Raw genomic sequence first — 22,925 nt, forward strand, 5'->3', positions numbered from 1 at the left:
GTCTTCCTGAATTCAGCGCTGGTGCTCTATCCACTGCGCTACCTAGTTGCCCCCAAGTATGATTCATTTAATCCTACAAGGAGATGCTATGGGCCAGAACTTGAAACAAGGTACTAAATGGAATTGAGGAGTCAGTGGTTAAATCTAGTTTAGCATCGATTTTATCCTACAACAAATAATGGTTTCCTCGTGATGTAATGATTGGTGTATAGTCAGTATAAGCTAAAAGCTCTCAGGGCCAGAAAGACAAGTGCACTAGAAGCTCTCGGAGGCTGAGACATTCATTCCATCTTCCACCTTTATTGTGGCTGGAGGCTGAAGCACAAACCTTTGGAAGTCGGGGAGATTCAGAAACCAGAGAAGGCAGGCGGGAGCTCAAGCTCTCAGAACCAAGGACAAAGATAGGCCTCCAGAAAAACTAGCTGAGCCCCAAGTGAAGGAGACAATAAAGGATTTGGATTTTAATCCCTGGCTACACTTGTGATTATTGAATTGAAACTAAGGCTGCTCCCAGAGAACATTACATTTTAGAGAAGAATCTTACACTCCTGTTCCTAGGATAACATACAAACTCTATTATTTTATTTTATTTTATTTTTTTTTTTTAAATTTTTTTTTTATTCATTTTTCCAAATTATCCCCTCCCTCCCTCCACTCCCTCCCCCCGATGGCAGGCAATCCCATACATTTTACATGTGTTACAATATAACCTAGATACAATATATGTGTGTAAATACCATTTTCTTGTTGCACATTAAGTATTAGCTTCTGAAGGTATAAGTAACCTGGGTAGATAGACAGTAGTGCTAACAATTTACATTCGCTTCCCAGTGTTCCTTCTCTGGGTATAGCTGTTTCTGTCCATCATTGATCAACTAGAAGTGAGTTGGATCTTCTTTATGTTGAAGATTTCCACTTCCATCAGAATACATCCTCATACAGTATCGTTGTTGAAGTGTACAGTGATCTTCTGGTTCTGCTCATTTCACTCAGCAACAGTTGATGTAAGTCTCTCCAAGCCTCTCTGTATTCCTCCTGCTGGTCATTTCTTACAGAGCAATAATATTCCATAACGTTAATATACCACAATTTACCCAATCATTCTCCAATGGATGGACATCCATTCATCTTCCAGTTTCTAGCTACAAGAAAAAGAGCTGCCACAAACATTTTGGCACATACAGGTCCCTTTCCACTCTTTAGTATTTCTTTGGGATATAATCCCAATAACAGCAATGCTGGGTCAAAGGGTATGCACAGTTTGATAACTTTGGGGGCATAGTTCCAAATTGCTCTCCAGAATGGTTGGATTCTTTCACAACTCCACCAACAATGTATCAGTGTCCCAGTTTTCCCACATCCCCTCCAACATTCATCATTATTTGTTCCTGTCATTTTAGCCAATCTGACAGGTGTGTAGTGGTATCTCAGAGTTGTCTTAATTTGCATTTCTCTAATCAGTAGTGATTTGGAACACTCTTTCATATGAGTGGAAATAGTTTCAATTTCATCATCTGAGAATTGTCTGTTCATATCCCTTGACCATTTATCAATTGGAGAAAGGTTTGATTTCTTATAAATCAGGCTCAGTTCTCTATATATTTTGGAAATGAGACCTTTGTCAGAACCTTTACTTTTAAAAATATTTTCCCAATTTGTTACTTCCCTTCTAATCTTGTTTGCATTAGTATTCAAACTCTATTATTTTAAAGAGAGGGAGTATGGTCTGGTGGATCTTGAGTTAGAGAAGATGGGTTCCAATCCTGGGCCTGCAATTTACCTCATAGGTGATGCTGGATAATCTTGGGTCTCAGTTTCCTTATTTGTAAAATAAGAACTAAAAGATCTTTTAGGTCCCTTCTATTCCCCACTTTCTGGATCTTTCCACATCACCTGGTGATTATCTAAAGATAGTGGAGCTACTCGCACTGGACAGTACTTCTACTCCACTAAAACAGTCAGATCTTTGTCATGTGGGTAGTTAGCCTAGTCACTCCATCTTTAAACCTATAAAATAGGTTTTTTGGAGTCATGTAAGGTGATTCACTTATCTAAGTTTATTAATCTTTAAAAATTCAGCCCCGTATTCTAGTGCATTGAGCTTTTTTTGTTTCATGACTGTCATCCACTTATCCCATTCCATGCCTTGTCTGCATCTGCTCTATGTATCTTTTTAAAGTCCATGTTGGGGAGGAGAGTCCAAAATTATTCTCTTTACCAACTCCTCCTTGTTGTTTTCTCTGTGTATCTTCAAAATTTCATCTTTTGGAGGGGCTGCATAGAATTCATCCAGCCTTTCTCTGAACCTTTTTGAGATTCCTGTCCTGAAGTCTAGGATTCATTGAGACTCAGCTCACACTTTGTCTCCTCTCTCATGATTCACAATGGAAAGGTGCTTCCCTGTAAGGTTCCCACTGCCTCTTTCTTGGTACCAGTCAGACCCAGAATTGGATTTCCTCTAGTGGAGTTCACGGCTTTTGAAGGACGATATCATTGGAACAATCCACGGAATCATTGTTTGTCTCTCTTCTTGAAGGTTTGCCCTGTTTAGATCTGCCTCTGCCTGTGTGGCCTTGGACAAGTTACTTCCCCTCCAGGGGATGTGCTTTCTTCCTCTCTTGCACCTCACACATGGGGGTCTTGGGAGGATGCCTGGTAAACCGGGAAGTCTCCTAAAACGGGAGCCGGCCTCACCCCCTGCTGACCCCTCTTGTTCCTTTTTTCTTTCAGGAGGAGGGGACCCCAGCAAGATGCCTACATTGCCCTTGAATGAACTACAGATCACAGAAAAGGATCCAAAGACGGGCAAGCTGAGGGCAGTGCCAGCTCTGGTGAGCCAGGGGACTTGGGACCCTGCAGGTTTACAAGTTAAAATCTACCAGCTGTTGATCCAGATCAGTGAGGGTCCCGGTCAGCCAACAGCCAGAGCCAGGCTCACTCTAGTGTGCGTCTGCCGGGCTCCATGTTTGTCAGCCAGCCACAAGATAAAGAGTAAAAAACAAGCTAGTCTTTTCTCTAAGGAGTTTGTGGTTTTGCTGAGAAATAGATACTGAGCACGTGCTCCGTGAAAGATCATTGAACCCAGACAAAGGTGAAACCCTCAGAGAGTGTACTCCAGTGGGAGAAACCATATCCACATCTATGAATAGCTAGCTAGTAACGCAGCGTAACTGAGGAAGAGGGAACCATGGCTGGGGGGAGCAGGGTGAACCTCATGTGGGAGGAGGCAGTTGAGCTGAGCTTTGAAGAAAGCTGGGGAGTGGAGGATGGATGGTGTCATGAGGGCTGGCCAGTTGGAGGAGGAGGAAGGGGGCTGTCTTCACCTAGAGGAGATGTGATGGGATGGGGCGTGGAGAAAGCAGAACCAGAAGCATCCCAGAGGCTGGCTCACAGCGAGAGCCGCTGCCCTGTGGGATGCCAGGCTCCCCCCTCCTGGGGCTTGACCACTTGCCATGGATGCCCAAGTGGATAAGATGCTGCTCTTAGCTCTAGAATCCTGGTTTTCTGGTTGTGGGATTATCCCAAGGATGGGGGACAGCAGCCTGGAGGATGGCATGTGCAGGGACCAGCAAGAGGATGGTTTGGCTAGGGAACTGAGGAGTTTTTCTTAGCAAGGCCTGCACTTCCACAATGTCCAATCACAAACCTCCCCGGTGGCTCGGTTCCAGAATGGCAAGACCGGGAGCCAGAGGGATTGGATCTGCAGGAGCTGGTCTCTTAAGTGGTGTGAAGGTGGACCAGCCCAGGACCAGCACATGGGTGTGAAAAGCTGCCAGCGAGACCAGAACCACCCTTGAACTTGCTGGACTGCTTGCTCCAGGGCACCTGAAGAATAGGGAGGCTGTGGGCAAGCTGACTGATGAGCCGTGCTGGGCAGAGTAGGCCCACGTGGGCAGCTTTCTGCTCCCCAAGAGTGTGGGCTTCCTGCTTATGGGCAGTCCAGAAAAGGCCGCAGCCAGGGCTTGAACCCCATTCTCTGCCCTCCCTCTGGCTCCCTCGGACCGTATTGTGCCGGCTTTTACATTGTGGTGTTTCTGGCTCTGGGCCCTGCCCCTGGAGGGCCCTTCTCTTGTAATAGAGAGAGAGCTTGAGCACGAGTGGGCCCCCATGGCCCCCTTCCTCTCTGCCTCCTTCTTGGCCCTCTGGTTCGGCCTGCAGCTTTCTTCTGGCCACTGTTGTATCTCGGGTCTCGTTCTCCGGTTCCACTCATTTTGGTCAGCATCAGGTTAGCACAATTCAGCCAGCCCTTAGTGACGTACTAGCTGTGTTCTGGGCATTGAGGTGGGGACTCAAAGACAGAGAGAAATCAGCTCTGCCTCAGAGAGCTTACGTTCTGCTGGGAAAAGGACAGGAGGTGGACAGAAAGAACAAGAGGAACTTTCTCTACAAAGTCTCTGGAAGGGAGGTAGGGCCAAGACATGGAGGTGAGGAGAGGGAGCGTGACAGGCGTGGGTACAAAAGCATGGAGGGGAGATGTCCCTCTACAGGCCCAGAACCTCATTCATCTAAGCCTTTCTAGGCTTCTAAACTGTCTCTCTGTGATATGAGCCTTCCTTCCTCAAAGCCTCTGAAGCCTCCTATAGCCTCGTTGAGGCAGGCTCTGGGCTGTGCCCCCTGGCATCTGGCTCTGAGCTTTTGCCCCTTCTCTGATTCACCCCTGGCCCAGGTTGGGAGAGGTCACTTCTAGCATCTGAATAGTCCCTAATGCCACCCGATGGGAGGTGGAAGGACAGGAGAGGGAGCGGTAGAGCTGTGAGTGCCAGGAGTGGAGGGGAGGAGGATATGCAGAAGGGAACATCGGGCCCCTGCCCTCAAGGAGCTAACAGTCTAGTTAAGAGATCGTGGGGGGAAACTAGGTTGGAGGAATGGGAAATGTGCTTGCCTCTGTGGGACCTCGGGATCAGTTTCCCCATTTGTAAAATGAGGGAGTGGGCCTGGGGGCCATCCTAGATTTAGAGCCAAGATCCTCAGAACGTCTGCTTAAATGTCCGGTGCAGACCTCAGATATGTGGGGCAGTTGCTACCCCTTGCCTGGGCAGCTCTCGAAGGGGTGGGCAAGATGGTTTTCTTAAAGCTGGCTTGTGCACCTTGGTGCCAGATTGTTCTCCCATAGAAGAGCACGGAGCCCAGGGCTCCCGAGCACTTCTGAGCCACTCCCGGTGACTCCCTTTCCCCTTGCAGATGACCACCTTTGGCTTTGCTTCCAGAGCAGCTTGTCTCATCTTGGTCAGGGGGTGGACACAGTAGGTGGTAGAAGACCGTTTCCCCGGGGCAGTCAGAGTGGGGGGAAGGCATCCCTGGGGAGGGGTGAGGGTGAAGGCGTGCATGAGAGGAACCAGCCAAAGTGAAGGACGGCCCATCAGGGGAATCCCAGCTCCAGAACCAGAAGAGATTTTACAGAGGAGCAACTGAGCCTGAGAGGGACAAAGTAAGCCAGATCTAAATTCAGTCCCTCTGACTCTGAGCCCTCCTACCCCTCTGTGTCATCTGGCAAATCTGTGTGGCCCAGAGCGAGGGACTGCTTCCAGAAACTGGCAGAGAAGGCTCAGGAAACATGGCGGCTGGTGTGGGGAAGGAGGGTTGGGCCTTCTTTATGGGAACAAAAGTTGGATAGTTCCTCTCTGGGAGGAAGATATAAACCAGTGGTCCTCAGACTTTTTAAATAGGGGCCAGTTCACTGTCCCTCAGACTGTGGGAGGGCCGGACTATCGTAAAAACAAAAGCTCACTCTATCTCTGCCCCTCAGCCCATTTGCCATAACCCAGTGACTGCATAAAAGTCCTCAGTGGGCCATAGTTTGAGAAACCTGGATATAAACAATGGATCGACAAAATTACTGAGCCAATGCTTCTCTCCTCTCAGAGCTAAAGAGTTAGGGTGGAAGACATAGGAAGGACAAGGATTTCCTGGGCAGGTGGGGCTGCAGGAGGCCTGGCTGGCGGGGTCTTGGCATCCGCTCCTCAGCCCCCTGCATCTCTATGTCTCCTTCCCTCCCTGAAGGAAGCAGCTTCCTTCCTTGGGGAGCACAGAGACAAGCAGGCTTGATACTAGAAGAGCATGGCCATGGGCGAGCATGGCCATGGGCGTGCACTATCTCCGTGCTCCCCTTAGCTCGATCCTTCCTGGCTGGGCTGAGCGCTAGGCTGAGCGGCCAGCCCAGCCAAAGGGTCATGATGGCTGCCAGTGGAGCACCCTGCCTGACTAACCTCCCCCATGATCCCTCTCTTGTTCTCGGCCCCTAGCACCCAGACCAGAAGGCTGACCGCTGCTTTGTGCTGTACAAACCTCCACCTGCAGACGACTCCCCTGCGCAGGTGGACGAGTACCTGGAACGGGCCGCCTTCATCGCCGACGACCTTGACTGGCTGCTGGCTCTGCCCCACAACAAGTTCTGGTGCCAGGTAACAGCCAGTCCTCAGAACCATCTGCTGGCGTTTAGGGCAAACGTCCTCCAGGCTGAGAACTCCAGGGAGCAATAGCAGGGAGAGGGCGGGCCTGGAGTCAGGGAGACCTGAATTCACATCCAGCCCCAGGCATTCACTGGCTCTGAGACCCTCTGTGACTTCAGCTCTGTCTGCCTCATTTATCGCCAGGGTTGCTGGGAGGATCAAATGAGAAAATATTTGTAAAGCACTTAGCACAGGGCCTGGCACATAGTAGGCCCTGCACCCCCTTTCTGGGACAGGAACTGGATTTCTTGAGGAATGAAGGATTTGTGAAGGTTTTTACAGGTGGTGTTTTTATTCCACACGTTGGGCTGAACATTAAGCAGCAAATTACTGTAGGGATTATTGTGTCTCACAAGTCATAATGAGAAAACTAATTAGCAATGCTAATGCTTTTCATTTTATTTTGTATCTTGATGCTTTTATCGAAGATTCTAATTGTCTCAGTTAATCTTGTGGTTGATTCCCTAGGGTTTTCTAAGTAAATCATCCTAGATGAATGCAGCACTGTGCATTGTGGGAAGGGCTGGACTCAGATCCAAGTTCCCCAGTACAAATCTTGTCTCTGCTTTGTACTTGCCAGGTGATCTTGGATAAGTCACCTGACTTTTCAGAGCCTTTTTTGTTGTTGTTTTTGGCTGAGTCATTTGGTTAAGTGACTTGCTCAGGGTTACTCAGCCAGGAAGTGTTAAGTGTCTGAGACCAGATTTGAACTCAGGTCCTCCTGACTTCAGGGCTGGTGCTCCAGAGCCATTTTTAAAATGAGGGGGTTGGATTAGGCAGGTGATCCTTGAGGGTCTTTCCCCTTCTAAATGTGTGGTCTTAATAATAGCTCATACATGTGAAGTTCTTTGTCCACATTGTCTCATTTAATCCTAGCAGAAAGTGAGTATTGCCCCCATTTGGGACCAGCCCTGTGTTTTCACAGAGAAGGAACTCCTCCCACAGCACAGCTCTCCTGCCCCTCACCATCTTGGAGGGTGTCTGGCTCAGCCCAGGGTGACTCAGCTAGGAAGTTCCTGAGGCTGGCTCGAGCCTGGATCTGTCCCCTGCCAAAGCCTTTCTGCTCTGTTCCTCATCTGGGCGCCAGGCCTGCCACCTCCTTCTCTCCAGTCATCCCTCCTGCACCCCACGGCCTGCTGGGATAGGTCATTTGGCACCTTCCCGGTTCCAGCCCCTGAGTCTCGGGAGTGGGTGACATGTGCCCCACCTACTCTTTCCCCTTGGTCCTGGAGCAGGTGATCTTCGATGAGAGCCTGCAGAAATGCCTGGACTCCTACCTGCGCTATGCCCCCCGCAAGTTTGACGAGCTGGCCGTGCCCCCCTCGGATGTCGGCAAGATGCAACAGCGCCTCCATCGCAGCGTCTTCCTCACTTTCCTCCGCATGTCCACACATAAAGAATCCAAAGTGAGTGTGTCTACCCCCTTCCCTGCAGACCGTTGGCTGAGCGACCCTGGGTACCCCGGGCTGTGGGCCATCTTGGGTGCTCCCTTTGTCTCTCCCCACCCTTGGTTCTGGACGGCCATCGGGCAGGAACAAATCCGGGTCGGCTTTCCCCTCTGAGGTTCCAGCAGTGGAACCCCGAGGCCTCCTGGCTGCAGATGTTGGGGAACGCAGTGATTCCGGCTTTCTTCTGTTAATTGAGCCTTTTTCCCTCCCCTGTAGGATCACTTCATTTCCCCGTGTGCTTTTGGAGAAATCCTCTATAATAACTTCCTCTTTGACATCCCAAAGATGCTGGACTTGTGTGTGCTCTTCGGAAAGGGCAACCAGCCCCTGCTGCAGAAGATGATTGGTTAGTAAAGCCCAAGGAACGGGGGGCTGGCTGCGGGGGACGAGTCACTAGTGGGCCAGGGCACGGGCCTGACAATTGGGGTCTGCAGACCCCCGAGTCAGAGGCAGGAGGGCAGAGAAAACTGGCCTCAAAGCCAGGGGGCCTGGGCTCCAGTCTGGCCTGGGGCCCTCAGCAAGGTCCAGACCATGTTCCGGACTCTCGGCTGTGGGGCTGCGGCTGACCCGCATTTCCCCAAGTGGGAGAGCCCTGTGCCAGTGAGATCACAGGTCTAGTCCTCTCCTCCCAGGCCCATGGCATTAAAGGGAAGCCTATACTGGCATTCAGTGCCCTGGGAGCAGTGTGGGGTCCTGGTCAGGAAGCCCCACCTTTTATGTCCTGGCTGTGGGACCAGGAGCCATGGACCTCAGTGTCCTTCCTGGAGCTGTGTTTCACTGGCAGCAGGACCTCCAGGGAGGAAACAACTTGGAAACCAGCCTGGAGGTTTTCTGAGCTCTCTTCCAGTTGTAAACTTCATCGGTGGGATTCGGGGGTCTCTGAGAGGGCTGTGAAACTGCTCCTGCTCTGGGGGAGGCGGGGCGTGCCCAGGAAAGGAGTCACGAGATCCCGTGAGAGGGGCGTGCGGAAAAGGGGGGCTCCCAGCTCAGGGCCTGGGCAGTGGGAGCCGGCACAGGTGCGTGAGGACATGAGCGCCCTTTGGGACACCTGGTGGGGGGCAGGCTCACGCAGTGCTCGGCCCAGGGTCAAGATTGTGGCCATAACCGACGGCTAAGCCAGAGCCCGCCCTCCCTGTGAAAGAGACAGAGGGAAGTGGGCTCTTCACAGTCTTCCACGGGAGCCCCCAAGGTGTGGTTCTGCCCCCAAGATTCCTTTATTGGCTGCCAGACAGTGTTCAGACTATGACCGTCTGCCAGGCTCTCCACTGTGACACAGGCTGCTGCTCAGGCACTGATCTGGGAGCATCCAGTGACTCAGCTCAGAGGCCGGGGAGGTGGGGCAGGCCCGGGCAGCCGGGAGCCAGGGAGGGTTGAGCAGAGAGTGCCAGAGCAGGCAGTCCTGGGCTTGGGCCCAGAAGGACCAGGATTCAGATCTGGCTTCTGACACGGACTGCGGGCGAGCCGGGCAGGTGCCTGAGCTCCGTGAGCCTCACAGGCCCCAGGCCTAGGAGGGGATGGCACCAGCATCTCCTTCTCAGCATTGAGGAAATGTGGGCAGCCTGGGAGAGGGATGGGTGCAGAGAGGTTGTGGCACATGTCGCTGGTCGGGCTGTGGGACAGCCGGGAAGAGCTGACGGCAGCAGCCAGGTTAACAATGGGATGGAGCCCCCGGCCCCGGGAGCTGACTGTCACCCAGACTGGGAGGGCAGCTGAGACCCACAGCACTTCCATATGGCCTCTCCTTGCCCTGGTCTGCCCCATGGGGCAATGACTCGGCTAGTGTCACCCGGCTAGTCTGTGTCAGAGCCTGCTAGTCTGAGGCCACCCGCTAGCCTGTCCTGTCAGTCTCGGGTTCTGCTGTGCCCTTACATGTGCTGTCACCTGCCCCTGTATAGATAAAAACACTGAGATTCAGGGTCAAGTGATGAGGGGGCTCAGGAAAGCTCGTGAGTATCACCCCAGCCGTTCAGACGAGTTGATCGCAAGCATTCATTAAGTGCTTAGTGTGTGCCAGGCCCTGAGGTGCCACCCCTCCCTCCCCTCCTCTGCCCTAACCCCGGAAAGGGCAGGGGAGGCAGATGGGGAAGTCTGAGCAAGCCTGGCTCTGCAGTCATCGGGGCGCCCTCAGATTCCCCAGAACCTTGCTGCTGTCTGGCCCCGGCTCCTCCGGCTGAGGCTTACTCATCCGGCACAGTCTAGCCTATTCCCTCATTCATCCCTACAGCATCCCTGCAGCAGCTTGCGGGGGCAGTGTCGCAGCTACTCAAAGCAAACTGCTCAAGGTCAGGGAAAGTCAGAGGGGAGCAGGGCCTTCTGAGCCCGCTCTGACCAGCCTCTCCAAATGTCCCAGGGGCCGGGTGGGGGGCTCCTTGTGTTCCCCAGATTGCTGGGATTTTCCCTGCTTTGCTCACTGTTGCCCGTTAGAGCATGTGACTCTGGCCTCTGGTCTCCACCCGCCCATTCGCATCCTTTGGAGAGGGGGATTGTGGGCTCTGTGAAGCTGCCTCCCTCCCTTGTTCCCCAGGCCCTCCCTTGCCGTGCTGGGCCTTAGGTCAGATTCTAAAGCTGGGGCAGGGCAGGCTGAGAGAGTACACTCTCCCATGGGGCGAGCTTGGCAGGAGGCGCGCTAGAGGCCTCCAGATTTCTTGAGCAAAGAGATCATATCTGCTTGTTCTCCTGGGTGACCAACAGCCCCGTCCACACCCAGGCCGGTCATGCAGGGCCTGGCGCCATTAGGAGTGTCAGGGCCCGGCCACCTGATGGGAGGGACATGGGAAGCGTTAACCAGCTGAATGCAGCCTCATCTAGGCACCTCAGAGGCTCCAGACATTCCATCCAGCCAGCACGTAGGAAGCCCCCCTTATGTGCCAGCTGCCGGAAGTCACAGGCCCCAAAGCTGGACCAGCCGAGCCAATGAAACCGGCTGGCCCTTAGTCCGGGGTCTCATTAAGGAGGGGACTGAGAGCCCTGAGAAACACTAACAGCCATCCCCCCTCCCTTCTTTTAGAAAACATCTTTATTCAGCAGCCCAGTTACTACAGTGACCTGGACGAAACTGTGCCCACTATCCTTCAGGTATTGGCTCTGCCTCCTATGGGGTGAGGGTGGGAGGAAGGCTGTAGCAGGGGACAGTCTCTGAAAGCAAGGCTGAGTCCCCTCCTGCCTCCGGCCTCGTCCCTGCAAGTGCCGGGGCAGAGAGCTTCTGCCCAGGCCTGTCCCCAGCCATCTGCCAGCTGGTCTCCTTCACCAGGACCTGCCAGCATTTGGGCAGGAAGCCCATTCCCCCTGGGGGCCGAGGCCAGACCCAGGGCCCAAGGCGCCAGGCAGCCTCTGTGCTCGACCAAGGGATCTCCCATCAGACCGCGCCGGCTTTTACCCAAAGCCCCAAAGCAAGTCTGGCTGCCAGCCCTCCCTTGCCACCTCTTTGCCAGTAAAAGCAAATCCCCAGGGGCAGATGGGAAAGACTGGAGGCAGAAGACTAGGATTTACATCCTGACTCTGGTTGACCATGAACAAGTCGATTTACTCTTGGGGGCTGTTTTTTCCTCTGTAAAATGGGGAGGAGGACTAGTAACCTCCGAAGGCCTTGGCTGCTCTTCCCTGCTCTGGGCTCTTGTGAGTGGGCTGATTGAGGGAGTGCTCTCAACAGCTTCCTTCCCTCAGGTTTTCAGCAATATCCTCCAGCAGTGTGGCCTGCAGAGTGAAGGGGCCTCCAGTGAGCCCCAGAAACTGGAAGAGAAAATCAAGATGACCCCCAGCGCCATGCCTCTCCAGGTGAGCTCACCGGCCCCTTCAGGCTCAGGCACCCTGCCCTTGCTCATGGCTCTGGCCATTCCTGGCCTCCTCGGTCTTTAGAGCTTACCTATTCTGCTTTCTTTAGAGTCTGAAGGACTTCCCTCTCTCTCTTTCTCATCTCTAAAATGAGGATAATTCCACCTTCCTCGCAAGATTGGTAACTCGGCTGTGCAAAAGGATTCACTCATTCCACAAGGCTTTCCTATACACTTAGCCCTGGGGTGGTAAGGCAGAGAGATGTGAGCTCATGGACGTGGGTATTCCCTTCAGGGAGGCAGATTGCAGCCGTCTATTCCTGCCCATCCTATGTGGCTCAGCCACATCTTCCTATAACTTTTCTTTGGGTTTTGGGGGAGGCAGGGCCCCCTCTCTCTGGGTTCTGGGAGTTCTGTCAGTCCCTCCATCCCATCATTCTGGCTGGCTTTGCTTCTCGTTCATGTGGGCCTTTCTTTGTTGACCTTTTTAAAGTGACTTCTCCCACATTGGGCTTTGTTTGTCATGGGTCACAGCCTGGTGCATAGGAAGTGGTTTCAGGAGGCCATCAGACGAAGGTCACCCCCAACGCCAGGGGGGGCATCCCAGATTGCCCAAATCCCTTGTACATCTCCATGTCCTATAGCTCTTGGAAGGTCCCTTGAGGCATCCCCTTTAACTCTTCTATGAGGAAATCTAGGTCTTTAAGGGCAAAGGGCTTACCCCAAGATTTCATATTAATGATGTGACAGCGGAAAAATGAGTGCAACTCATCGAATAACTCTCATTTGCTAGCTGCTGCCACCAATTTATAAGCAAGCATTTAATATGTCCCAACTATATGCCAGGCACTAGGGACACCAAGATTAAAAAAAAATTAGCCTTCCCTACCCTGGAGGAGCATATGTTCTATTGGGGGAATAGGAAAAAATATAAGATGCTGAGGGCTCTGTAGTGATGGACAAGATCAAGAAAAGCCTTGGGAAGGAAGGGGACAGGTGAGCTAAGCCTGGGAAGAAAGCATTTATTAAATACCCACTTTGTCTAGACAATGAAGACTATTTCAATGATTTCCCTCAGAAGCCTCCCCATATTTCTGCCTTCTCTGCCACTAAACCTTCCTCCCATTTCTGGACTCCCAGCTCAGGAGTCAGTTCTGATTCTTCACCATCACCCCCCAAATCCAATATGGTGCCAAGGCCTGTTGATTTCACCTCTGCAGCATCTCTTGTTGATTTCATGTCTGCAGCATCTCTTGGTTGATTCCACCTCTTCCAGCATCTCTTGTCGATTACACCTCTGCAGCATCTCTTGTCAATTCCACGTCTGTATCATCTCTTGTCGATTCCAGCTTTGCAGCATCTCTTCTTGATTCCACCTCTGCAACATCTCTTGTCGATTCCACCTCTGCAATTTCTCTTGTCGATTCCACCTCTGCAGCATCTCTTGTTGATTTCTCCACTGCAGCACCTCTTGTCACTTTCACTTCTGCAGCCTCTCTTTCACTCTCTTCTCGTCCCTAAAACTGCCCACATTCTGGTGCAGACCATCATCACTTTACCTCTGGACCACTGCAGTAGCACTGGAGGCAAGAGTTCTGCCTGCCTCAAGTCTCTCCCTACCCCATTCTGTTGCTAATCCCCTACTCAGTAAACTTCAGTGGCTCCCTGTGGCCTCCAAGATGCTCTGGTTGGCCTTCAAAGCCTTCTACAACCCAGCCTTCTCCCTTTCCACTCCTTTTTCACCTTATTCTCCAATACATACTCTTCAATCCATGCCCCTGACCTCCTAAAGAACAAGACTCTCCATCTCTTCAATCCAGGCATTTTCTCTGGCCATTTCCCATACTTGAAAGGCACTTCCTCCTCTGCTTTAACTACTGACCTCCCTGTCTTCCTTTGAACCCCAACTAAAATCCCACCTTCCTACAAGAAGCCTTGTGTTCATTATTTCCTATTTATCCTGTATAGAGCTTGCTTTGTATATACTTACTGGCATATTTTCTTCCCCATTGGATTGTGAGCTTTTGCTTCTTTTTTGGGCTCCTAGTGCTTAGCACAGTCCATGGCTTAAGAAATGTTGATTGATTGATTTCATCAATAGGGAGCTTCTAGACCATCTGCCCATGCAGATGATAACTCATGTGCGATTTTTCATCTTAGAAAGTTGCCTGGGGCCACTGAGACATTCGGTGACTTTGTCCATGGTCTTACAGCCAACCTACGTCAGAAGCTAGGCTTGACCCCTGGTCATCCAGACTCAAGGGCTGCCCTTGTGTCTGCCACCTCTCATTACCTCTCCAGGGCTAATATTATCCCGTCTTACAAATGAGAAAATAGCAACTCAGAGAGATGAGGTTCCTGATTAGTGTCATATAACAAAGAAACATGGGATTTGGATCCAGCAACAGTCTAGACTGATTGTCGAATTCGAGTAAAAACCCCACGAGGGCTGAGCTTGAGCAGGTCTTGATATCCTCAGCAGCTAGCGCAGAGCCTGATGCATAGGAAATGCTCATTAACACTGAGCTTAGGTGATTCTGTAAGCCAGCATGTGGGAGCCAGGATTAGAACTCTTGACCCTGAGTCCAGTCTTGCTTTTACCACAGTGACTTGAGGAAAGTCACTCTTCCGAGGTCACTATTGTTAATGATAAATTTGAGACTCACCTCTGTGTCTCCTGCTTCCTTCCCTCAGGGGCTGCTTATTAGCCCTGGTGGAGGCCTCCAGCCTTCTCCTTACTGCCGTAGACGTCTCGGTGACTGTAAGCGTGACTTCTGACCCTTGGGGGCTAATGCCAGGTTCCTTTCTATTGCCAGGAATTGAGGGATGTGGTCCTCTACTTGTGTGATACCGCTACCACCCTGTGGGCCTTTTTGGATGTCTTCCCATTGGCTTGCCAGACCTTCCAAAAGCATGACTTCTGTTCCAGGTATGTGATTGGGTCCCAGAGGCGCTCTGCCCTGCCTCTGCCTTGGCCCTGTAAGGCAGGGGCCTTCAGGTTGCTATGCCCTGGCTGATAAGGTCGGAAATCTGCTGGACGGGCCTAGTGCCTGTCCCTTGTAGTCACCCAGGCTCGAGGGCCCACCTGGGGCCAGTGCTTTGGCCTTCTGCTCGGAAGAAAAAAGGTGCTTGTGTGTTCTCTCGGCTCCCCTTTTGGCTTGTACCTCGCTGTGAGACTGAGCCTTAGTTACAGCCGAAAGAAAGGGTCCTCCCCCCCCAACCAAAAATTAAACTCGAAATACAAAAATTAAAAGGAGAAATCAATAAAATTGAAAGTAAAAAAACTATTGAATTAATAAATAAAACCAAGAGTTGGTTTTATGAAAAAGCCAATAAAATAGATAAACCTTTGGTAAATTTGATCAAAAAAAAGAAAGAGGAAAATCAAATTGATAGTCTTACAAATGAAAAGGGGGATCTTTCCACCAATGAAGAGGAAATTAGAGAAATAATAAGGAGTTACTTTGCCCAACTTTATGCCAATAAATTTGATAACTTAAGTGAAATGGATGACTTTCTCCAAAAATATAGGCTCCCTAGATTAACAGAGGAGGAGATAAATTGCTTAAATAGTCCCATTTCAGAAAAAGAAATAGAACAAGCTATTAATCAACTCCCCAGGAAAAAATCCCCAGGGCCAGATGGATTCACATGTGAATTCTACCAAACATTTAAAGAACAATTAGCCCCAATGTTATATAAATTATTTGAAAAAATAGGGGATGAAGGAGTCCTACCAAACTCCTTTTATGACACAGACATGGTACTGATACCTAAACCTGGTAGATCGAAAACTGAGAAAGAAAATTATAGACCAATCTCCTTAATGAATATTGATGCTAAAATCTTAAATAAGATATTAGCAAAAAGACTTCAGAAAATCATCTCCAAGATAATACACTATGATCAAGTAGGATTTATTCCAGGAATGCAGGGCTGGTTTAATATTAGGAAAACTATTAATATAATTGACCATATTAATAATCAAATTAATAAGAACCATATGATCATCTCAATAGATGCAGAAAAAGCATTTGACAAAATCCAACATCCATTCCTACTAAAAACTCTTGAGAGTATAGGAATAAATGGATTATTCCTTAGAATAATCAGGAGTATATATTTAAGACCGTCAGTAAGCATAATATGCAATAGAAATAAACTGCAACCTTTCCCAGTAAGATCAGGAGTGAAACAAGGTTGCCCACTATCACCATTACTATTCAATATAGTACTAGAAACACTAGCCTCGGCAATAAGAGCCGAGAAAGAGATTCAAGGAATTAGAGTAGGAAATGAGGAAATTAAACTATCACTTTTTGCAGATGACATGATGGTATACTTAGAGAACCCCAAAGACTCTGCTAAAAAGCTACTAGAAATAATTCAAAATTTCAGCAAAGTGGCAGGATACAAAATAAATCCACATAAATCCTCGGCATTTTTATATATCACTAACAAAATGCAACAGCAAGAGATACAAAGAGAAATTCCATTCCAAACAAATGTTGAGAGTATAAAATATTTGGGAATCCATCTACCAAAGAAAAGTCAGGAATTATATGAGAAAAATTACAAAACACTTGCCACAAAAATAAAATCAGATTTAAATAATTGGAAAGACATTCAGTGCTCTTGGATAGGCCGAGCGAATATAATAAAGATGACAATACTCCCCAAACTAATCTATTTATTTAGTGCTATACCAATCAGACTCCCAAGAAACTATTTTAATGACCTAGAAAAAATAACAACAAAATTCATATGGAAGAATAAAAGGTCAAGAATTGCAAGGGAACTAATGAAAAAAAAGTCAGAGGAAGGTGGTCTAAGTGTACCTGATCTAAAGCTATATTATATAGCAGCAGTCACCAAAACCATTTGGTATTGGCTACGAAATAGACCGGTAGATCAGTGGAACAGATTAGATACAAAGGACAAAAAAGGGTACATCTATAGCAATCTAATCTTTGACAAACCCAAAGATTCCAACATTAGGGATAAAAATTCATTATTCGGAAAAAACTGTTGGGAAAACTGGAAATTAGTATGGCAGAAATTAGATATGGATCCACACTTAACACCATATACCAAGATAAGATCAAAATGGGTCCATGATTTAGGCATAAAGAGGGAGATAATAAATAGATTAGAGGAACAGAGGATAATCTACCTCTCAGACTTGTGGAGGAGGAAGGAATTTATGACCAGAGGAGAACTAGAGATCATTATTGATCACAAAATAGAAGATTTTGATTACATCAAACTAAAAAGTTTCTGTACAAATAATACTAATGCAAACAAGATTAGAAGGGAAGTAACAAATTGGGAAAATATTTTTAAAAACAAAGGTTCTGACAAAGGTCTCATTTCCAAAATATATAGAGAACTGACCATAATTTATAAGAAACCGAACCATTCTCCAATTGATAAATGGTCAAAGGATATGAACAGACAATTCTCAGAGGAAGAAATTGAAACTATATCCACTCACATGAAAGAGTGTTCCAAATCACTACTGATCAGAGAAATGCAAATTAAGACCACTCTGAGATACCACTACACACCTGTCAGATTGGCTAAGATGACAGGAACAAATAATGATAAATGTTGGAGGGGATGTGGGGAAACTGGGACACTGATACATTGCTGGTGGAGTTGTGAAAGAATCCAGCCATTCTGGAGAGCAATCTGGAACTATGCCCAAAAAGTTATCAAACTGTGCATACCCTTTGACCCAGCAGCGCTACTACTGGGATTATATCCCAAAGAAATACTAAAGAGCGGAAAGAGACATATATGTGCCAAAATGTTTGTGGCAGCTCTTTTTGTTGTAGCTAGAAACTGGAAGATGAATAGATGTCCATCAGTTGGAGAATGGTTGGGTAAATTGTGGTATATGAAGGTTATGGAATATTATTGCTCGGTAAGAAATGACCAGCAGGAGGAATATAGAGAGGCCTGGAGAGACTTAGGTCAACTGATGCTGAGTGAAACGAGCAGAACCAGAAGATCACTGTATACTTCAACAACAATACTGTATGAAGATGTATTCTGATGGAAGTGGAAATCTTCAACATAAAGAAGATCCAACTCACTTCCAGTTGATCAATGATGGACAGAGGTAGCTACACCCAGAGAAGAAACACTGGGAGGGGAATGAAAATTGTTAGCACTAATATCTGTCTGCCCAGGTTGCATGTACCTTCGGATTCTAATGTTTATTGTGCAACAAGAAAATGATATTCGCACACATGTATTGTACCTAGACTATATTGTAACACATGTAAAATGTATGGTATTGCCTGTCGTCGGGGGGAGGGAATAGAGGGAGGGGGGGTAATTTGGAAAAATGAATACAAGGGATAATATTATAAAATATATATATATATATATAATAATAATAAAAAAAAAAAAAAAAAAAAAAAAAGAAAGGGTCCTCCCTCTGCCTGGGCTGTGGAATACACCCAAGCCAATCCTGGCCACCTACTTAGAACATAGCGCTCCTGGGGCTTAGAGCAGGCTCTGACCTGGGCATCCTTTGGGCCCTCGTACAGAGGGTCCTAGATTTAGAGCCGGGAGGGACCATTGGGGTCCCTCTAACTGGGCTGGGATGAGGCGTGCAATCTCACTGCACTTGTTGGAATCCAGGAGCCACCCCAGGCAGAGGAGTTCATCCTGGAGATACAAAGTAGTAGGGAGCCATTGCAGCTATCAGCTATGTGACCAAAGATAAGGGAAGGAATTAGAGGGAAGAGGGCCCAGGGACAAAGTGGGGGTGATTTGGTGGGTTGATTGATTGTCCCCCTTGTTTTTTTAGAGGAGGGCAGTTGGCAACTTTTGCCTGCCCCTGCCTTCAGGGCTCCTGCTGGGTGCCGCGAGAGTGTGTGAGTCACCGGGTGCCCACTCTCACCTTTCTCGTGCCCTCCACAGATTGGCTTCCTTTTATGAGGCGTCGATTCCTGAGCTGGAATCTGCGATCAAGAAGAGGAGGCGGGAGGATAGCAAGTAAGGATGGCTGCGCCACTGACAGGATAACCAGGCGCTCTGCGCCTCGGCGAGGGCGAGGCTGGGGGTGTGGTCACGTGCCTTCTTGGATGGGTCACAGGACCAGATCTGGAACCAGGAGGAACCTTAGAGAGTGGGCCAAGTGAGGGCAGAGGTCAGCCTGGTGGGAAGAGTCATCCCTGGCCAACTCCAGATCCCGAGAGATAGCCGTAGCCTCCTGAGCCTGTCGGCCAAAGCCTTCACGTCAGGGATGAAGGCAGCGGAGGGCTAGCCAGGAGGGCGTGGGGCTGGGCCTGGAAGCCAGGCCGACTCCTCTGGTCTCCTAGGGGTAGATGGTCTCTCTCCGAGAGGTGCCTCCCTGCGCTCAGCTGCCTCGTGCTCCCTTTCTCTCCCCTCCCTCCTCTCCTCTTTCTCTCCCCTTTCCTTCTCCCCCCCCATCTCCCTACCCCTCTCCCCCATTGTGAACGAGCATAAAGGAGAAAACTTGTCCACAGTCTCCGAGCCAGTAAGTGGCTGAGCAGGGACTCCTGGCCAGGCCTTCCCCCCTGCCCTGCTCTGTCCACAGCTCGTCTCAGCGCCTCTGGACACATCTGCCGCTCGAGCCAGGCCCTGGCCTCTCCAGGTAGCCCCCTGGGCTGGGTTTGAACCCCTCGCCAAGTCCCTCTGCCTCCCCGGGCCCCGGATCCTGTCCAGTGGGGAGTGAGAGGCCCGCGCCCGCCGCAGGAGGAGCCTTGGGAAGCCCCCGGCAGGGCTGCCGCGCCCTCCTCCTGGGCTCCTCCGGCCCTTCCCTCGCCTCGCTTTGCCCTCGGATCCTTTTCCTGAATAACATGGCTGTCTTTTGTTTTCTCATCAGCTGTATTCCCCAATACAGAGGGGCGCCTTTTTAACACAGAATAAAAGGAGAGGGAGCCGGTGGAGCGGAGCTCTCCAGCCTGACGCTGTGCACAGTGCTCCGCGGCCGTAGGCCTCCACCTCTGCCAGGAAGGGAGGTGACTTCTCTTCTCTGTCCTTTGGGCCGGGCCCGGGCGCCCGCAGTGGGCCGCCTCCTCTTCACCTGTTTCTTTCTTTCCAATTCCGTGGTGGTTGCCGCGTCTCGCCTGCCCGGTGCTGCTCGCTTCCCCGTGCCCCGCGCCCGCAGGGCTTCCCATACTTCCCTTGCCTCCTTTCTTTTCTCAGGTTGCTGGCTGACCTGTGGCAGAGACTGTCCCATTCCCGGAAGAAGCTGGTGGAAGTTTTTCATATCGTCATTTACCAGATCTGCCTGCTCCCCATCTTGGAAAGCAGGTACCCCCTTCTCCACCCATGCAGGGGCTCATTGGGAGGGCTCCCAGTGGGGGCGAGAGATGCTGTCCTGGGGGTCCCAGGCCTGGGACAGTGAAAGAAGAGAGCCAGGCCGGGGTGGGGGCTCCTGGGAGGAAAGAGTGGGAGAAAGCCTTCAGCAGGTGGAAGGTGGGGGTGGGGGTGGAGGACTCTAAGGCCAGGGGAGCATCCTGGGGGATGGTGAGGGGAGTGCTACCTGAACCACTCAGTGGTGTTGCTGCTGTTTTGTCCATCTCCATCCCTTTCCCATCCTCCCCTGCGGCAGTGACCAGGGGCCCAGGCCTGTCCACAATCAGGTCCCAGTGTTAGCCGGTAAAGTCCTGGGGGGCGGGAGCTGGGGGTGGCGAGGCCCGGGGCCCATGCGGCTCCAGCGGGCAGACCTCACGCCTGTCCTCCTCTGTGCAGCTGCGACAACATCCAGCCCTTTATTGAGGACTTTCTTCAGCTCTTTAGCTCGGTGCTGCAGGAGAAAAGGTGAGGGCAGCACCCGGCCCGGCCCCTCCTGCCTGGGCGAACTGGCCCTGTCTGCCTCCGTTTCCTCATCCGTAAAATGGGCAAGATAGCACCTCCCAGGGAGGTTGGGTGGATCAGATGTTTGCAGAGAATTATAGAGGCCGGCTTTTGCGGTCATTGATGATGGGTCAGCGTGGGTATTCTGGGGTTGACCCCTGATCTCTTGGCCTCTGAGCTAGTTTTTGGGATGGTTTGTCCGTGATTAGGAGGGAGTCCTGTGGTGGGCCCTGGGAGGGGCTGGCTCAGGGTCTCTAGACCCCCGAGTCTGTGTGCTGGTGTCCGGATTCTCACCTCCCTGGTCACCCGGACTTTGGGCCTGGCAGGTTTCTCCGAGATTACGACGAGCTCTTCCCGGTGGCGGACGACGTGAGTTTGCTGCAGCAGGCGTCTTCGGCCTTGTATCCTTTCACTGCCAGAGGGAGGGTCATCCCGGGAGGGCGGGGACCCCATGGAGAGCCGGGCCGAGCTCTGGACGCCCACCGCTATGGGGGCAGTGAGTGGAGGCCACCGCGTCGGGCTGGAGCCGCTGTACAGACGCCCGGGCAACAGCCAGCCCTTCGTCCAGAGCCCCTGAGTGGTTTGGTCAGAAAAGAAAGGCGCAGGCCGCCCTCTGCCACGGCCTCCTGGCTTGACCATAATGGGGGGCTTGTCTTGGCTCCTTACTGCCAGTGGGCTTCCTGCTTCCTGCTTGGCAGCTGTCCCTCCTGCAGGGCCCTGCTGGAACACTTCCAGTATGGCTGACTGAAGGACCAGAGTAGGCAGCTTTTCGATGGTGGTTAAGGATTGCAGAGTTTGTGACCCATATGACCTCCTTGGAGTCCCACGACCTCATGAGGTGGGGGGGGGTATTGTCACCCCTATTTAGCAGAGGAAGTAACTGAGGCAAACAGGGTAACCACTTTTTCCAGGTCACACAAGCATTAACTGTCTGAGATAAAATTTGAACTCAGGCCTTCCTAACTGCAGCCCACTGCTCTACCCCCTGAGCAGCCTGACCACCTACATAGGAGCCCAGTGTGCCCAAGCCCTTGAGCCCTGAGGAAACAGTGGGACAGATGCCCTTAACAAGTGCCCCCCAGGGACGAGACCCGGACCACCTACATCCTGCAGGCTGTGGAAGGCGCTTGGGAAGGGGTGGACAGGAGGAAAGCTGCCATGGTCAAGGACTCGCCACCGTCCAAGGCTCCCGAGCAGCCTGCAGGCCCAGAGCCAGGCCCTGGAGCAGCCCCAACACGCCTGAAGACGGAGGAGGAGGAGGAGGAGGTGGGTGGGAGGCCGGGAAAGCCCATCCGGCGGCCTCTGCTGCTCTCCCTGGCCAGAATCTTCAGGGAGCTCCCTCCTCTAAAGAGGAAACTGGGACCCAAAGAAATTGTGACAAGTAGAGCAAGGATGCCCAGGGACCAGAGAGCCCATTTTAGAGATGAAGAAACAGGGGAGTGAAGGGCCTTGTGTCTCACAGGATCAGTGGATTATGAACTTAAGGCAGATCCTCCTAATTACAGAAAGGGAAACTGAGGCCCAGTGAAGGGAGGCCCTGGGAGAGGGTTGGAGTTACTGCAGGGGAGATCGCCCATCTCTGCACAGTTTCTCATGTCTGGCCTCCAGGAGCCTGGGCCCAAGCCACCTGGTCACAGGCCTTTTGGAATAGGCCCCTTGTTCCAGCATCTGCGTGGAGGGTCTGCCATCAGGGCAGAACTCCGGCTCCGGGCTGGGCCCCGCAGGCCACAGCTTCCCCCGAGTCCCTGGCCAGGATGCTGCGCGAGTGCCTCAGCTTACAGATGAGGGAAAGGGAAAGCGGGACCTGGTCATGGGGCTCACGGGGCTCACGCGGTCCCTGCTGGCTGAGACCTTCTCGACTGAGCCGGGGTCCCCTTGGCCGCCCCAGCCGGCGTCTCATCCCCCCGTCTCCCCACAGTGTGCTGGCGCTGCAGCCGCGATGCCCGCCCCCCGCATCTCTGGGGTGGAGCTGGACTCCCTGATCTCTCAGGTGAAGGACCTGCTGCCGGACCTGGGCGAGGGCTTCATCCTGGCCTGCCTGGAGCACTACGACTACAGCGCCGAGCAGGTGATCAACAACATCCTGGAGGAGGGGCTGGCTCCGGCCCTGAGCTCCCTGGATCGCTCCTTGAACAGGTGTGTGGGGGAGGGAGTGGGGGGGCCGAGGGGGCGACCGGTCAGAGCCTGGGGTCTGGCTTGGGGAGCAGCAATGACTGGGCAAGGGTCTCCTGGTCCGGGCAGAAGGGCCCCTCCGGAGCTCTGGGGGCTGCCCTGGTACACGGTACCCCCGATGCGGATTCCAAGACTCTTAGACCTGGAGGGGACCAGAGAGACCATCGTGCTCAGCTTCTTCGCCCCCGGGGCCTGGAGCTGGCTCTGACCACGCTGAGATGGATTGTCTTTGTCACCCTGTGTGTTGT

At 51.4% G+C, this 22,925-nt stretch overlaps 1 protein-coding gene across 3 annotated transcripts in view; it reads left to right on the forward strand.

The window, feature by feature from the left end:
• Positions 1-22,925, forward strand: part of ASCC2 (activating signal cointegrator 1 complex subunit 2) — a 47,819-nt gene that overhangs the window by 19,244 nt on the left and 5,650 nt on the right. For 2 of the 3 annotated variants that reach the window (XM_074294445.1, XM_074294425.1), the window contains exons 2-14: positions 2,731-2,831; positions 6,243-6,401; positions 7,685-7,855; positions 8,114-8,243; positions 10,905-10,972; positions 11,561-11,671; positions 14,484-14,596; positions 18,601-18,675; positions 19,852-19,959; positions 20,401-20,469; positions 20,832-20,906; positions 21,588-21,771; positions 22,424-22,641. In XM_074294445.1, coding sequence (XP_074150546.1) covers positions 2,751-2,831; positions 6,243-6,401; positions 7,685-7,855; positions 8,114-8,243; positions 10,905-10,972; positions 11,561-11,671; positions 14,484-14,596; positions 18,601-18,675; positions 19,852-19,959; positions 20,401-20,469; positions 20,832-20,906; positions 21,588-21,771; positions 22,424-22,641 — 1,562 coding nt within the window. In that variant the 5' untranslated portion in view covers positions 2,731-2,750. Of the gene's footprint in view, positions 1-870; positions 1,005-2,730; positions 2,832-6,242; positions 6,402-7,684; positions 7,856-8,113; positions 8,244-10,904; positions 10,973-11,560; positions 11,672-14,483; positions 14,597-18,600; positions 18,676-19,851; positions 19,960-20,400; positions 20,470-20,831; positions 20,907-21,587; positions 21,772-22,423; positions 22,642-22,925 lie in introns of those variants that run through there. The other variant, XM_074294435.1, reaches the window with a different exon arrangement.

This window comes from Sminthopsis crassicaudata, chromosome 1, assembly GCF_048593235.1.
Source record: "Sminthopsis crassicaudata isolate SCR6 chromosome 1, ASM4859323v1, whole genome shotgun sequence".
Taxonomy (NCBI): domain Eukaryota; kingdom Metazoa; phylum Chordata; class Mammalia; order Dasyuromorphia; family Dasyuridae; genus Sminthopsis; species Sminthopsis crassicaudata.